The sequence below is a fragment of the Garra rufa genome, chromosome 23 (genome assembly GCF_049309525.1).
Source record: "Garra rufa chromosome 23, GarRuf1.0, whole genome shotgun sequence".
In the NCBI taxonomy this organism is placed as follows: domain Eukaryota; kingdom Metazoa; phylum Chordata; class Actinopteri; order Cypriniformes; family Cyprinidae; genus Garra; species Garra rufa.
Genome location: NC_133383.1, coordinates 4514960 through 4533170, shown reverse-complemented (window position 1 = coordinate 4533170; position 18211 = coordinate 4514960). Strand labels below are relative to the sequence as shown.

The following is an 18211-nucleotide window of genomic DNA, read 5'->3' as shown; positions in this document are numbered from 1 at the left end:
CTAGAAGTATATACATATATATATATATATATATATATATATATGTAACTACACACCTCACAGCTGTCCCGCGTCTGAGGCATCTGGGGCTCCACCAGTGACGCTAGAGACATGACAGACAGATTCACTCCAGTGGAGGGGTGAAAAACCACAGACGGACCTTCTGGGAGCGACAAATCACCATCCTGGATGACAGGGAAGAAACAGACAAACTTGAAGACTTCTCTGATGTTATTTCAAGGATATTTCTTATGCATTATATTTATAAACTCTGATCTCAGAGTCAGTACCAGCTGTTTTTGTCGTAATTTTGCCCAGTCTTCTTCAGCTGGCACTAGATTCCACACATCTGGCATCAAGACCACAACTGTCTCCATTTTATCTCCGGAAAGATATCTCAGCTCCGCCATCTTGTGCCTTCATAGAGGGAGAAAGACATTTAGAGACATGTGCAGATTACTAATGAATATATAGAAGACATATTACCAACATTTACACTACCAGTCAAATGTTTTTGAACAGTAAGATTTTTAATGTTTTTAAAGAAGTCTCTTCTGCTCACCAAGCTCGCATTTATTTAATTAAAAATACAGGAAAATCTGTCAAATTGGAAATTTGGAACAATTTAAAATACCTATTTCTATTTGAATATATTTTAAAATTTAATTTATTCCTGTGATCAAATCTGAATTTTCAGCATCATTACTCCAGTCTTCAGTGTCACATGATGCTTCAGAAATCATTATAATATGCTGGTTTGCTGTTCAAGAAACATTTTATTATTATTACTATCATCAATATTCAAAACAGTTGAGTACATTTTCTTTGATGATTAGAAAGATCCAATGATCAGCATTTATCTGAAATAAAAAGCTTTTGTAACGTTGTACAGTCGTGGCCAAAAGTTTTGAGAATGAAACAAATATTAGTTTTCACAAAGTTTGCTGCTCAACTGCTTTTAGATCTTTGTTTCAGTTGTTTCTGTGATGTACTGAAATATAATTACAAGCACTTCATCCGTTTCAAAGGCTTTTATCGACAATTACATGACATTTATGCAAAGAGTCAGAATTTGCAGTGTTGGCCCTTCTTTTTCAGGACCTCTGCAATTGGACTGGGCATGCTCTCAATCAACTTCTGGGCCAAATCCTGACTGATAGCAACCCATTCTTTCATAATCACTTCTTGGAGTTTGTCAGAATTAGTGGGTTTTTGTTTGTCCACCCGCCTCTTGAGGATTGACCACAAGTTCTCAATGGGATTAAGATCTGGGGAGTTTCCAGGCCATGGACCCAAAATTTCAACGTTTTGGTCCCCGAGTCACTTAGTTATCACTTTTGCCGTATGGCACGGTGCTCCATCGTGCTGGAAAATGCATTGTTCTTCACCAAACTGTTGTTGGATTGTTGGAAGAAGTTGCTGTTGGAGGGTGTTTTGGTACCATTCTTTATTCATGGCTGTGTTTTTGGGCAAAATTTTGAGTGAGCCCACTCCCTTGGATGAGAAGCAACCCCACACATGAATAGGTCTCAGGATGCTTTACTGTTGGCATGACACAGGACTGATGGTAGCGCTCACCTTTTCTTCTCCGGACAAGCCTTTTTCCAGACGCCCCAAACAATCAGAAAGAGGCTTCATCGGAGAATATGACTTTGCCCCAGTCCTCAGCAGTCCATTCGCCATACTTTTTGCAGAAGATCAATCTGTCCTTGATGTTTTTTTTGAAGAGAAGTGGCTTCTTTGCTGCCCTTCTTGACACCAGGCCATCTTCCAAAAGTCTTGGCCTCACTGTGTGTTCAGATGCGCTCACACCTGCCTGCTGCCATTCCTGAGCAAGCTCTGCACTGGTGGCACTCCGATCCCGCAGCTGAATCCTCTTTAGGAGACCATCCTGGCGCTTGCAGGACTTTCTTGGACGCCCTGAACCCTTCTTAACAATGCAGTGGAAAGTTTTTTTTTCGGGATTAAGTTAATTTTCATGGCAAAGAAGGACTATGCAATTCATCTGATCACTCTTCATAACATTCTGGAGTATATGCAAATTGCTATTATAAAAACTTAAGCAGCAACTTTTCCAATTTCCAATATTGATGTAATTCTCAAAACATTTGGCCACGACTGTACACTATGCCATTCAAAAGCTTGGAGTCTTGAATTTTTATTTTTTTTGGCAAAGAAATTATAGAAATGAATACTTTTATTTAGCAAGGATGCTTTAAATTGATCAAAAGATTATAAAGATATTTATAATGTTACAAAAGATTTTTATTTCAAATAAATGCTGTTCTTCTGAACTTTCTATTCATCAAAGAAACCTGAAAAAATTCTACTCAGCTGTTTTCAACATAATAATAATAACAAATGTTTTTGAGCAGCAAATGAGAATATTAGAATGATTTCTGATGGGTCGTGTGACTGGAGTAATGATGCTAAAAATTCAACTTTGAAATCACAGGAATAAATTACATTTTAAAATATATTCAAATAGAAAACAGTTCTTTACATAGTAAAAATATTTCTAAATTTTACTGTTTTGTGGTACGTAGGATCAAATAAACATTAAAAATCTTACTGTTCAAAAACTTTTGAAATCATGATCATGTTTGGGGTCGGTAAGATTTTAATGTTTTTTTTAAAAGAAGTCTCTTCTGTTCACCAAGGCTGCATTTATTTAATCAAAAATACAGAAAAAGCTGTAAAATTGTGGAATATTATTACAATTTAAAATAACTCTTTTCTATGTAAATACATTTTAATATTTAATTTATTTCTGTGATCCAAAGCTGAATTTTCAGCATCATTACTTCAGTCTTCACTGTCACATGATCCTTCAGAAATCATTACAATATGCTGATTTGCTGCTCAAGAAACACTTCTAATCATTACTTTTTAGTTTTTTTTTGTAATTTTTCAGGATTTTTAATGAACAGAAAGTAAAAAAACAGCATTAATTTGAAATAGAAATGTTTGTTTACTTGATCAATTTAATGCATCAAAAAAAAAATAATTGTCTATATATGAAACTTTAAATCATAAATGTAATTTATCTTATTATCTTACTTATAGACAATCTGTAATAGACTGTCTGGCAAGACAATAATCAGACCAATAAAGCTTAACTGTATTTAACTGAAATTAATAATTAAATATACAGACCACTGCGTGCAGGCCGAGAGGTCCAGAGCGGTTTGATCCTTTATGCAGCGGACCGCAGTGTTGACCAGCGTCGAACTGTCCTTCACTGGATTTGCTCCGTCCGCTTTGGGTGACCAGTGACCTCCTGGAAGCCGCAGTTCACCTCCATTATCCACCATCAAAAACTACAACACAGAGACAGAGCCAATAACACTACTAAACATTAAACTCTATAAAGCTACTATATCATAACCCTATAAAACATACTTTATCATATCTGGCAAGCAAAGGCCTCTAAATGATTAACACACAATCTACTACATGCCTTATTTCGTCTGACTAATAGTTTAGACTTTTTAGCAAGAAAAGGACTTTTTAATATACAGTGTTGGTCAAAGTGATTAGAACAGTCAGCTATTTCTCCGTTTTGCTGACTGTAGTGTGTCAGTAGGAAATATCAGTTTACATTTCCAAACATTCACTTTGCAATTAATTGTAATAATCCATTGAGATTTGTGTTTGGACAAGGAGTCTAAAAACAGCCAGTGCTCCACACAGAGATCTGATCTCACCATCATCCAGTCTGTCTGGAATGACACGAAGAAACAGAACAAACTGAGACAGACTAAATCCAGAAGAACTGTGGCAACGTCTCCAAGATGCTTCAAGAAACCTACCTGCAAAGCTACAGTACTGTTTAAAGTTTGAAAACGCTTTACAATAAGCGTGCATGAATAATAATGTACTAATGCCTAAATTAATACTTAATTCATCACATAATTATGAACTAACACAGAGCTATCCTTAACTACGATTGGAGTCATACGGATTCATGGATGAATAACGGCAGCCTTAACTACATGTTAGTACATGTTTGATAGTTAATGCATTAATTAACATTTGAGGGTAAACTTAATCAAACAGCATCTTTAAGGAGGAGTTTGAAATTAACTTAAATAATTTAATACTATCATAATTTAAGCATTTGACATCTTCAGTTTTGTCATAAACATTTTTGGGTGGCAAAGGATTAGTTGATCCTTCTCATCAATTAAAAAAAAAAAAACTAAATACATGAATAATGATTGATCTCTTTCCCTTCAAACTTGTCCTATTTCTGAAGGATCATGTGACTCAAGTAATGATGCTAAAAATTACAGGTATAAATTACATTTTAAAATATATTCAAATAGAAAACGGCTATTTTACATAGTAAAAAAATTCTAAATTGTACTGTTTTTGTGGTACGTCGGATCAAATAAACATTAAAACATTAAAAAACTTACTGTTCAAAAACTTTTGAAAACTGGTGATGTATATAAAAAAAAACATTAGACTAAAAATTTTGGATCATGTTTGGGGTCAGTAAGATTTTTAGGGCTGGGACACGATTAATCGCATCCAAAATAAAAGTTTATGTTAACATACTAAATGTGTGTTTACTGTGTGTATATATAATGTATGTATAAATACACACACAAACATGTATATTAAAGAAAACTGAAAATAAAAATTAAATTAAAATAAATAAAATATTTATAATTCTATATATAATCTAAATTAAATACAAATATAACTATCCACACATATAAGTATTTTTTAAAGGCTTTACATGTATGTGTGTGTATTTATATATAGTGTGACGAGCGTCCCGAACAATCATCAGCGTCGCCCTGGAAACCAACGAGCGCAACGCCCACACGCTCATCACAGTGGAATCGGATTCAGCTGCCGCTCATCAGCCGGCGTCCTTAAAAGCGGCGCGCCGGTGAATCACTTTGAGATTGATCTCCACAGAGTTCAGACGCTAACAGTTTCTCTCCTCTCTGTTCTTCCAGACAGCAGCTGACAACCGATTCCCCTGCACTTATCACTGGATTTACACAGAGCACAAGGATTGAGAGCACCGACCGTCACGAGCTTCACTCAGTACACCGCCAACTGTTTTCACACTATTGCAACCTCTCATTAATAAATCCACCCTCCGGGGCTGAATTGTGAGTTTCTGTCCTGTGTTTCTTCCCACCCGTGACAGTCTGGTGGAGAATGCAGGCAGATTGGTGAAGATTTCACAGGCAGAAAACATTTTTTTTCTCACCTATTTGTTCTTTTCTGTTTTTCACCATGTCCCGGTCCACGGCGGTAGGCGTGCGCTCCTCCCCCGAGATGGACCAGCTTCTACAACGCCTCACCGAGGTCAGCATCCGCCAACAACAAATTGTTGAACATCTGGCCACCCGGCAGGGCGAAACAGAGCAAGGATTAGCAGCCCTTCAAGCAGCCACCGCCGCCCAACGCGCTCCGCTATTAGACGCCCGCACCCAGGCGGTCCGGCTGTTGCCAAAGCTGACGCCTCATGACGACGTCGAGGCATTTCTGCAGATGTTTGAAAACACTGCCACGGCGGAAGAGTGGCCACAGGAAGACTGGGCACGGGCGCTGGCACCCCTTCTCACCGGCGAGGCACAGCGTGCATATTTCTCTCTCTCTCCTACGGCAGCGGAGCAGTATACGGAAGTGAAGAATGAAATTCTCGGTCGTTTGGGACTTTCCCCGGTTTGTGCTGCGCAGCTGTTCCACGACTGGGAATATAAACCTCGACTTCCCGCCCGTGCCCAGGTCGTTGAACTCGCCCGCCTGGCCCGTCATTGGCTATTAGAAGGTAACCCATCAGCAGATCGAGTAGCGGAGCGCGTGGTCATCGAGCGCCTGTTGCGGGCTCTACCCCGCCCCCATCGCCAAGCTGTGAGTATGAGGAGTCCATCCACACTGCAAGAGCTCATCGATGCGGTGGAGTTGGCGGATGCTACCCAACAGCGGGAGGCCGGGGAGAGAGCGCCGCCTTTTCCCCGGAGGGTGGTCCAGGAGCGACGCGCGCTGGAGGGCACACCGCGACCATTCAGCAGGCCGGCGGCCCCCTCTCCGCGGGATGAACCCATGCCAACGGAAGCTCCAACGACCCCTACCAAAAACTGGCTGGCAGGCTGCATTGTACATGCCGACTTACCATCAGGAGCTCCGGAGGTGGAAGTGAAAATCGGCGGAAAAGTGTTCCGTGCCCTTCTGGACTCCGGCAGCGCGGTCAGCCTGGTCCAGTCCCATCTTCTACCTCCAAAGGGTGAATCCAAAGCGGTCCTACCCATTACCTGTGTCCACGGAGAAACGAGGCAAGTCCCACTGCGACGAGTCACTATTTCTGCCTCCTCAGGTACCTGGCCAGTAGAGGTTGGCCTCGTCAAGGATCTCCCCGTACCGGTACTGCTGGGAAGGGATTGGCCAGGTTTTGACCGCCTGTTTGCAGCCACCACCCAGCCTGCCAGCCCGAGAGGGAGCCGCCGAAGACCCAGGACACCTCGTGGACCACGCCGTCGCCCAGTCCTTCTGGCCTCGGATAGCGGGAGAGATGGTGAGTCCCCTTCACAACACCCTAATGTTTTCTATGATGTCTTCCAACAGGCTACTGAAGGGGGCTCATTCGCCAGGGAGCAGCGAGAGGACGACCGGCTCAAACATTGTTGGAGTCAAGTACGAACCGTGGATGGCCGAGACGTCCTACCAGCCCCACACCCTCTCCCGCACTTCGTGGTCCAAAATGGCCTGCTGTATTGTGTCGCACAGCGAAGGGGGGAGGAAAAACGCTTACTCGTCGTTCCCCGGACAAAGACGGCGGCAGTCCTGGAACTAGCTCATTCGCACCCCATGGCTGGCCACCTGGGGCAGGAAAACACGGTGCGGAGGATTCGAGACCGTTTCCACTGGCCCGGTCTGGACGGTGAAGTCAAACGGTTTTGTCAAGCCTGCCCCACTTGTCAGCGGACTTCCCCGAGGAAACCTCCCCCCTCACCGCTGATTCCTTTGCCCATCATCGACGTGCCCTTCGAGCGCATCGGGATGGACCTGGTGGGCCCGCTGCCGAAGTCTGCCCGGGGCCATGAACACATCCTCGTGGTGGTTGATTATGCCACGCGGTATCCTGAGGCTGTTCCCCTTCGAAAGGCTACCGCCAAGAATATCGCCCAGGAGCTCTTCCAGCTGTTCAGCCGCGTGGGCATACCCTCCGAGATCCTGACCGATCAAGGTACTCCCTTCATGTCCCGGCTAATGGCAGATCTCTGCAGGCTGCTGCGGGTGAAGCAGTTGAGGACCACCGTCTACCACCCACAGACCGATGGACTCGTCGAACGCTTTAACCAAACCCTTAAACAGATGCTTCGACGAGTCACAGCAGAGGACAGGAGGGACTGGGACCTGATGCTTCCATACGTCCTCTTTGGCGTCCGAGAGGTCCCTCAGGCCTCAACTGGCTTCACCCCATTCGAGCTCCTCTTCGGCAGACAACCCCGTGGCCTCCTGGATGTGGCGAAGGAGGCCTGGGAGCAGCAGCAGCCTGCCCGTCACCGCTCTGTAGTGGAACACGTACAGCAGATGAGGGAAAAGATCGACCGGGTGATGCCATTAGTCCGGGAACATCTGGCCAAAGCACAACAGGCTCAACAGCGACATTACGGCCGGACCGCCCAACCACGGGAGTTTCAGCCGGGAGACCGAGTAATGGTCCTAGTCCCCACAGCGGCCTGCAAATTCCTCGCCACCTGGCAAGGGCCCTACACCGTCATCGAGAGACTCGGGCCCGTTAATTATCGTCTCAGACAGCCTGGCCGAAGACGGCCAGACCAAATCTACCACGTAAACCTCCTCAAAAGATGGGTCGGGACTATGGACCAGCTCGTGGCCTTCAACACCTCCGAACCCGTGGTTGTGGATGTGAACCCCCACCTCTCTGCCGCCCAGAAGGGAGACCTGCAACACCTGATCGGTCAGTTCTCCGATGTGTTTTCGCCACTCCCCGGGCGGACCCACGTTCTACAACACGACATCCGCACCCCACCTGGAGTCGTCGTTCGGCAGCGGCCGTACCGGGTCCCAGAGGCTCGTCGGCAGGCTATTGAGGACGAGGTCCAACAGATGCTGAAGTTAGGGGTGATTGAACCATCTCGCAGCCCATGGTCCAGCCCAATCGTCATGGTCCCAAAACCGGACGGCACCCTCCGGTTCTGTAACGACTTCCGGCGGCTCAATGAAGTATCGGAGTTTGACGGCTACCCCATGCCTCGGGTGGATGAACTCCTAGACCGATTGGGACGGGCCCGGTATATCTCGACATTGGACCTAACCAAAGGTTACTGGCAAGTACCTCTCTCGGAAACCGCCAAACCGAAGACCGCCTTCTCCACCCCCAGCGGCCATTGGCAATACCGGACCCTCCCCTTCGGTCTTCATGGAGCCCCAGCAACCTTCCAACGACTAATGGATGTCATCCTCCGGCCGCATCAAGCGTACGCCGCCGCGTACTTGGATGATGTAGTCATCCACTCAGAGGCATGGGAGGACCATCTCGACCGTCTCCGGAGGGTGCTGACTGAACTACGAAAGGCTGGGCTGACCGCCAACCCCCGCAAGTGTCACCTAGCATTACAGGAAGCCAAGTACCTGGGTTACCAAGTCGGAAGAGGATTGATCAAGCCACAAGAAAAGAAGGTAGAAGCCGTAAGGTCCGCACCAAAACCGAAGACGAAAACTCAGGTACGGGCTTTCTTGGGGTTGGCGGGATATTACCGCTGTTTCATCCCTAACTTCTCCTCTCTAGCCGCCCCCCTGACAGATCTGACCAGGAAGGGACAGCCAGAGAGAGTGCAATGGTCTCCAGCAGCAGACGATGCCTTCCAGGAAATTAAGAGGATCCTCACCTCCGAACCGATCCTGCGGGCTCCCGACTTTAGCTGTCCCTTCCTGCTACAGACGGATGCTTCGGACACAGGCCTCGGGGCAGTCCTCTCACAGGTCCAGGAGGGCGAGGAGCATCCAGTCCTTTACATCAGTCGAAAGCTGGTCCCAGCCGAGAGAAATTATGCCACGGTAGAAAAAGAGGCCCTGGCCATCAAGTGGGCAGTCCTGGAGCTGCGCTATTACCTCCTAGGCCGGAGGTTCACCCTGGTAACTGACCACGCCCCACTCCAATGGATGGCCAAGGCTAAGGACACCAACGCCAGGGTGACCAGATGGTTTCTCGCGCTCCAGGACTTTCGCTTTGACATCAAACATCGGGCCGGGGCCGCCAACTCCAACGCGGATGGACTCTCTCGGATCTGGGCAGCTTTCGCAGGTCTGTCAGGGGTCACTCCCCACCCACCCCCTATTTCTCCCCTGCTAACTCATGTCTTCCACAGGACCAGGCCGACGCTTAGGGGGGGGGAGTGTGACGAGCGTCCCGAACAATCATCAGCGTCGCCCTGGAAACCAACGAGCGCAACGCCCACACGCTCATCACAGTGGAATCGGATTCAGCTGCCGCTCATCAGCCGGCGTCCTTAAAAGCGGCGCGCCGGTGAATCACTTTGAGATTGATCTCCACAGAGTTCAGACGCTAACAGTTTCTCTCCTCTCTGTTCTTCCAGACAGCAGCTGACAACCGATTCCCCTGCACTTATCACTGGATTTACACAGAGCACAAGGATTGAGAGCACCGACCGTCACGAGCTTCACTCAGTACACCGCCAACTGTTTTCACACTATTGCAACCTCTCATTAATAAATCCACCCTCCGGGGCTGAATTGTGAGTTTCTGTCCTGTGTTTCTTCCCACCCGTGACAATACACATAATAAATATACACAGTAAACACACATTTAGTATGTTAACATAAACTTTTATTTTGGATGCGATTAATCGCGATTAATCGTGTCCCAGCCCTAAAGATTTTAATGTTTTTTAAAAGAAGCCTCTTCTGTTCACCAAGGCTGCATTTACTTAATCAAAAACAAAAAACTGAAAAAGCTGTAAAACTGTGAAATATTATTACAATTTAAAATAACTCTTTTTTTTTATGTGAATACATTTTAAAAATTTATTTATTTCTGTGATCCAAAGCTGAATTTTCAGCATCATTACTCCAGTCTCCATAATTTAAGCATTTGACATCTTCAGTTTTGTCATAAACATTTTTGGGTGGCAAAGGATTAGTTGATCCTCCTCATCAAGTGTAGAAAATACGAAATACACAAATGACTGATCTCTTTCCCTTCAAACTCACCCTACTGTGACTTATACACAGATCAATAAAAAATAAAACCCCCAAAACCCCCAAAAAGAACATTTGTAGAACAATTTCTAAAAAAAAGAAAATGCTCAAACTGCAAAGAGTTCAATCTCCATCTAGACACGGCCGTGATGATCCTGTACCTCTGCTCTCTGACTTCTTGAAAGTCCACACAACATATCTTAACCGGGTTGAATACTCACTGTGGTAGTACATGTGTGTTTAACAGACAGAATAACATAAATCATGAGCTGAGTTTAGTAAGTAGTTAACAGTGAATTCATTATGATTGGGCCCTCTCAAGTAGAGTCATGTCAAAATATCAACTTTAACAAGCCATTTGTTGATGTTAGTGTATGGGTAGTTAATAAGTTAGTAATGATGAAGTGACACAATGACACATTAACAAATTATCAAATTACAGTGAGTATTCAGCCCTGTTAAGAGATAAATTGTACAAACATCCATCTTCATGTCATGCCAAACCTCTCAGGGCAGGCGGGTGATCTGCTTTAGATTAGGGTTGCATCGATCCGATACTCTGGATGGGTATCGACGCCGATCCAAGCTTTTTGAATGAATCGGATATCGGTGATGCGTGACCGATCCAAATTCGATACCGTTAACAGTTTGATTAAATAAATAGCAAGTAATAATAGTCTACTGTAAAAACTATAATAATTCATACAAGAACACAATTATTTTAAAACATTGCCTTAAAAATAATATACATTTACAATACGTTGCGCTGCTTACACAACCACATGTGACGTGAGTGTGACAGGCGAGTTCAGAGGGAAATTTCACATGCAAAGTCTACCTCAGCGCGGTAAACATGTCCCTGATCTGGAAATATTTTACTCTTGATACAGCAGCTAGTAGCACTGAAAATTGTAATATTTGCAAAGTCAAAGTTTCAAGAGGTGGAAGTAGTGTTTCGAATTACAACACCACAAATTTAATCAAGCGTCTTCAGAAGCATCACGCAAAAGAACACAAGGACTTCGCGATTGTTTAATACAGCAGTTAAATAAATAAGAAGTTATTATTAAGTGACTTACAGTGTCTGACTATAACACTATTGCCTGATTTTGCTCTGTTTCGTCATCAAAAGTAATCTGAAACAAATCACAACTGAGCTGCTGCGCATCTCTATTCAAACACAGCGGTGTTTCGTTTATGAATGAATGTGCGTTTTTAAACGAATCTAGTGAAATGGTTCAATTTCCCATTCAAACAGAGAGTCACTTGCTTTATTCCTGAATGAACCATCCGTTCAAACGAATCAAATGAATGAAATGATTCAGTAATTAAATCAGTGTCTTGCCGCCATCTGCTGGCAGATCTGTTCAGTTATTTATATCTGTAATATTTCTGTTTTCAAATTGTTATTTTTAAAACATTAATCTTAATATGAATTTATGAATTTGATTGCACTCATGCATGTATCGCACAGATTCCGGAAAACAACTGTGAATGAACCAAATCAAACAACTCCGGAACAAATCATGGGAAACATTATCCGTGTATTTACCGGAATCGCTGTGTGAAAGAGGCTGAAGTTGACGTGCCACTGGTCTCTTATATTAACGTTGTTCTGAAGCCTGTGCAATGATGTAGTTTCGACATCTATCGACTGAACAGGGTTTTCTCGGCTTGTTTTCGTGTTGTTGTTGCTTAGCAATGTTATGGACACAATATTGTCTGGGTTTGACAAAAGGAGGGTGGGACGGTGGTTGGCGCTCGGGGCGGTGACTGTGTAGATCGGACGTCACATTTTTACGGAAGTCACAGCGGCTCGTGAAAATGACAGCTACTTTAAGCAGGCTGTGTGCAGTTTACTGTGGATTGACTGTTTTGAAACTCATATGGTAGTTACATAGCCCCTAGACCTCAGTTATCATGAAAAAAGCCAGGAAATTTCGATTTTGACAATATGGGACCTTTAAAAACTACACTTTTTGCTCGGAAGACCTATCGTTTCATATCGTCACGTGACCACGATAATATCAAGACAGTTTTGCTATTACGATACCACAATATTGATAATATCATTACACCCCTAGTTGAAGGTTCTTTGGGGAATTAAAAAATGGTCTATGGCATCGTGCAAAAACCCAGTTTTTGAACTTGTATTTTGTGATTTCAGAGACATTGAGGACTGAACGTTCTTACTTTGAGAAGTGAAGTGGGATGTACGGCCTCCTTCTGCGTCTGACCGTCCTTTGAGAGGTTACAACACTGTGAGTACAAGTCCTCAAGGCACGGTAGAGAAAACAACAGAACCTGCCAAGAGAACAAAACCATTCTTGAGAATTTGAGCCTTGCATGGTCACATGATCTATTAAAAGAGTGACACGCATACCCTAACGGCAAATGCATCATCTGTGGATTCGCAAACATCTGCTTCACTCTCCGGCTGGTTTGATCCCACATGAAACTGACATGGTCCTCTCAGCATAAGAGGCTGGTCGAGTGGGAAACTCTCCGTCCAGGACAGCTGGAGGTGGAAGAGGTTGGAGGGCAGGTGCAGGTGTGGGTACCGCCGCTGAAGCTCCAGATAATCACAGGCCTGGCTGAAAGAATCAAGAGGAAATCACGATGAGTTTACGCTTCATCACACCATCCAGCATGTTGTTTCTGACTTACTTACGTGTCTCTGGAGAAACAGGAGAACAACGGAGTGCTGTGTGTGGTTACAGGGCTGCTCTTTTTGGGCATTTCCTCCTCTGAGGTGGCCCTCCATCTTTTCCGTTTTTGGTGCATGGCGTCTCCTCCCCACGGCCCGCCGCCGCCGTCCTCCCTGAGTCACGCCACAAAGAGCAACAAGGACACACGTCAGCAGAGGAGAACGATAAAAACAAGACAGTCTTCAAGGACGGGCACACAAAAACAACAGAGTGAGGCGCTGAAACAAATCAAACTGTAAGCGTTTTGAAAGAAATCAATAGTTTCATTTGGTGAGGGAGCATTAAATTGATCAAAAGTGACAGTGAAGACACTTATAAAGTTACAAACGATTGGCATTTCAAATAAATGCTGTTTAAACGTTTGATTTAAAAACAATTTCGTAAGGAAGTCTCTTCTGCTCACCAAGGCTGCATTTATTTGATTCAAAATCAGCAAAAGCAGAAATATTGTGAAATGTTTTTACTATTTAAAATAACTGCTTTCTATTTTAAAATGTAATTTATTCCTGTGATCAAAGCTACATTTTCAGCATCATTACTCAAGTCTTCAGTGTCACATGATCCTTCAGAAATCATTTTAATATACTGATTTGCTATTTACTGATTTATTATTATTATCATCAATATTTAAAACAGTTGAGTAAATATTTTCAGGATTCTTTGATGAATAGAAAGATCCAAAGATCAGCATTTATTTGAAATAAAAAGCTTTTTTTAACATTATACATTATACCCTTTAAAAGCTTGAGAAAAGAGTTTGTTTTTTGAGGGGGGGGGGGGTTATAGAAATTATTACTTTTATTTAGCAAGGATGCTTTAAAATTGATAAAAAGTGATGATGAAGACATGATTTTTATTTCTATTCATCAAAGGAACCTGAAAAAATTCTACCCAGCTATTTTCAACATATATAATAAATGCTTTTTGAGCAGCAAATCAGAATATTAGAATAATTTCTGAAGGATCATGTGACACTGAAGACTGGAGTAATGATGCTGAAAATTCAGTTTTTAAATCACAGGAATGAATTACATTTCAAAATAGATTCAAATAGAAAACAGGTCATTTAAATAGTAAAAATATTTCAAACTTGTACTGTTTTTGCTGTACTTTAAATCAAATAAATGCAGGCTTGGTGAGCAGAAGAGACTTATTAAAAAACATTAAAAAAAATCTTACTGTCCAAAAACATTTGATTGGTAGCGTATTAAATGTTTTCATCATTGATAATAATCAGAAATGTTTCTTGAGCAGCAAATCAGAATTTTAGAATGATTTCTGAAGGATCATGTGACGCTGAAGACTGGAGTAATGATGCTGAAAATGTAGCTTTGTTTACAGGTGTAACTTACATTTTACAATATAGGCAAATAGAAAACAGATATTTTGAATTGTAATAATATTTCAGAATTTTTACTGCAGTTTTGATCATATAAATGCATCCGTGCCACAATGAAATGCACTTAATCTTACATTTCTTGTATAACGAATAATAAAGCTGGATCATCAACCTCAATTTTAACTCATTATTATTTAATCAGCCAAAAGTTCTATGCAAAATTAGGCTAAAAATGTACAATTTTTATGTCTATGATATAATAACTGGATGCAACTCATGGGTCAAGCATGTCAAATCAACCGCTTTAGAAAATAACATTTTTGATTTGGTTAATATTTCTTCTAAAGAAAAAGAAAAACACAAACAGTGATAAAAGGCAAAATATTAGATGTCATTGATGAATATTTACGACGTAATCCACTATTTTGTAGAGGAAGGTCAAAATGTTTTTCATCTGAGATTTGAAGCCAAATTACAGTGCAATGTGAAATGTAGCACAGTCATGTGACAACAATGTAGCATAAAGCTGTTTAAAAGTGTTTAAATCATTGCACACTGGATTTTTTTTTTGCAGTATACTATGCACAGTATGCACTATGCTAGTAAGCACTCACCAGCGTCCACCTCTACGTCCTCCCATGACCTCAGAGTGTCTCTTTCGTCCTCCACCCCAACCGTCAAACGGACCGTTCCAGGACATCTGCTGGTGATGGGACATCTGCATCATGCCACCTGTCACATATCAGACCCATTTATATGACCACTGAATATTAGATATCATTCTGAAGGATCATGTGACACTGAAGACTAGAGTAATGATGCTAATAATTCAGGTTTAATCACAGGAATAAATTACATTGTACTATATATATTACAATAGAAAACGGTTATTTTGAATTGTAATAATATTTCACAGTTTTAGCGTTTTTAATGTGTATTTGATCAAAAAAATGAGCAAAAGTGTACATTTATATCTAATATTTATTATTTCATTTATTTTTGCTGTATTTCCATTAACAAAAATGTTCCATAATAGTTTTAGTTACACTGCGTCACATACCAGGATTTGGCTGCATGCTGGGAATCAGCGGTGGTATTTTAGGAGATTTCAGCAGAGGTTGCGGTTTGGTCCCTAAAATGCCAGGCTTCAGATTGGATGACATGGAGGGCAGCAGCGGAGGAGGAGATTTGAAGGGCTGGCAGAAAGAAACCAGAGAACGACACAAAAGCTCTGAAGATCAGGCATTAAACACTCATCCATTAAACTCTCAAGTCATTAAATATGCAGCACATAGAAACCAAACATTTACATATTTTGTCATTTTAGATCATTTTAACACCACAGAAGCTTACATTTTCTCATAAGGCATATTAGCGATTAATATAAATGTTCATAAATAAAAAACTATTTATAAATAAGGCAAATCGTACAGTAAATCAGCATATTAGAAGGATTTCTGAAGGAACATGTGACACTAAAGACTGATGCTGAAAATGCAGCTTTGATCACAGGAATAAATTACATTTTAAAATATATTCAAATAGAAAACAGTTATTTTAAACTGCAATAATATTTCAGAATATTTCTGATTTTACTGTATTTTTTTACTGTACCACTGAAAAGCTTGGAGTCAGTTTTATAGAAATTAATACTTTTATTTAGCAAGGATTCTTTAAATTGATCAAAAGTAACGATCAAGGCATTTATAATGTTACAAAAGATTTCTGTTTCAGATAAATGCTGTTCTTCTGAACTTTCTATTCATCAAAGAAACCTGAAAAAAATGCTACTCAGCTGTTTTCAACTTAATAATAACAACAACAATAATAATAATACGTTTTTTGAGCAGCAAAATCAGAATGTTAGAATGATTTCTGAAGGATCGTGTGACGATGCAGTAATGATGCTGAAAATTCTGCTTTGAAATCAAAGAAATAAATTACATTATAAAATATATTCAAATAGAAAACAGTTATTTTAAACGGCAACAATATTTCAGAATATTTCTGATTTTACTGTATTTTTGATCAAATAAATGCAGCTTTGGTAAACAGAAGAGACTTTCAAAAACATTAGAACATAATTTCAGACCCAAAACTATTGAAAGGTCGTGTATGTTTAGTGGAAATTCATCTTTCTGTGCTTTAAAACTGACAAGAACTTATAAAGAATTAGACCTCATCCCAAAATCAAGAAAAGCATTGAAGAATGCAGAATTATTTGTATTATTTACTGTACAAATGATGCATTACAAGCATTGCTAATGCCAAAAAACACGTTCTTTTTCAAACTATTTATGCATTTTTACTATATAGCAGCTTCTTAAGGAGGATGTTATTGAAAAACACTACCAGTCGAAAGTTTTTGAACAGTAAGATTTGTAATTTATTACTATTATTATTATTAGTATTATCAATATCTAAAACAGTTGAGCACATTTTTCAGGATTCTTTGATGAATAGAAAGCATTTATCTGAAAGAAATAAAAAGCTTTTGTAACATTATACACTATACCATTCAAAAGAATGACAGAAATTGATACGTTCAGATGAATGCTGTTCTTCTGAACCTTTTATTATTTAAAGAAACCTGAAAAAATTCTACTCAGCTGTTTTCAACTTAATAATAATAATAATTTTTTGAGCAGCAAATCAGAATATTAGAATGATTTCTGATGGATCGTGTGACTGGAGTAATGGAAGATAAAAAAAAATCTGCTTAGAAATCGCAGGAATAAATTACATTTTAAAATATATTCAAATAGAAAGCAGTTATTTTAAACAGTAAATATATTTCACAATTTTACTGTTTTGCTGTACTTTAAATCAAATGAATGCAGGCTTAGTGGGCAAAAGAGACTTAAAAAACATAAAAAAATCCTACTGATCAAAACTGGTAGTGTATTAGCCGAAAACACTTCTTCTCACCTGTCCGTTTAGCGTCTGAACTTTCTGTGCCGTCCAGCTGATGGGCTTCAGGGGGTCCTGGACCGCTTTCACCAACACTTTTTCACCCACCAGAGGCACACGACCCACCACAACACTGCGGCACAAACCACAAACCCTCCTGAACCTCAGACCTCATATCATCACATTAACCTGATCAGGTTATGATTCATTAATACAGAATAAAGCAAACACACAAACACAAACCTCACTGGGAAATGCACCTCCTGATCCACAATCCCATGATGCTCCTGCATCTGAGTGACCACCCCGGTGAACACACGCTGCCTCATCTGAACACACAATCATTTAGTGTTTACACAATAATACATCAGAAGTGTATCTTTATGCACAATAATAATGAACAAATTCCCATCATATACCTGTGTCTCCATTTCAGATTCTCTTTTCTCCTTTGCATGCAAAAGAAAGTATACCGAGTGCTATTTGGGACACATGCATACAGAATAGAAATGCACGAATTAGATGTGTGAGATAATAATTTGCCTGTTTGTTGTGTAGGTCAACAGTAGCATGTGTGATTGGTACTTCCTACTGCATCAGCATTACAGAAACGGCAGTTTAAATGCAGTTTTCCCGTATCCGCAGATCTTCATTTAGGACGTAGCTATTAGTAAAGATGTTAAACAATGCACTGTGATGTTTGAAATGCAAAACTTACTTGTATTTTGTGTTCTTAGTCTGTTTTTCCTCCACGTTGATGCTTTTGTTTGTCTTGTGTCAGTTCATCGAAAGGGCGTTTCGCAGCAGCGGCATCAAGCGGTGAAACGCCTTAAACTGCGTTTGGTTGTAAACACAGCATGAGAGAGCGTACAAAAACATTAAATGTGAGGTACAATTCATGGAGTGTTTCCTTACGTTTGTTATTCCTCATAGGCGGTCGTATTTGTAAGAAAACGACGTCGTTTGATTTGACCTGCAGTTCTCCTCCAGTACCGTTGGTGGCGCTGAGGCGCAGCGGGGTTTAACTCGTCTCTCTCTCGTC

The 18211-nt window shown here is 41.3% G+C and overlaps 1 protein-coding gene across 1 annotated transcript in view; it reads right to left on the bottom strand.

Moving 5' to 3' along the window:
- ccar2 (cell cycle and apoptosis regulator 2) overlaps positions 1-18159 on the bottom strand; it is a 24556-nt gene extending 6397 nt beyond the window's left edge. Inside the window, exons 1-13 of the mRNA XM_073830215.1 lie at positions 18085-18159; positions 17888-18003; positions 17589-17648; positions 17413-17498; positions 17188-17302; positions 15320-15455; positions 14874-14991; positions 12884-13033; positions 12596-12806; positions 12406-12516; positions 3157-3320; positions 291-417; positions 57-185 (exon numbers count right to left, since the gene is read on the bottom strand). Of these exons, the coding sequence (XP_073686316.1) occupies positions 57-185; positions 291-417; positions 3157-3320; positions 12406-12516; positions 12596-12806; positions 12884-13033; positions 14874-14991; positions 15320-15455; positions 17188-17302; positions 17413-17498; positions 17589-17600 (1359 nt within the window). The 5' untranslated portion in view covers positions 17601-17648; positions 17888-18003; positions 18085-18159. The remainder of the gene's footprint in view (positions 1-56; positions 186-290; positions 418-3156; positions 3321-12405; positions 12517-12595; positions 12807-12883; positions 13034-14873; positions 14992-15319; positions 15456-17187; positions 17303-17412; positions 17499-17588; positions 17649-17887; positions 18004-18084) is intronic.
- Between the last annotated feature and the right edge of the window lie 52 nt (positions 18160-18211).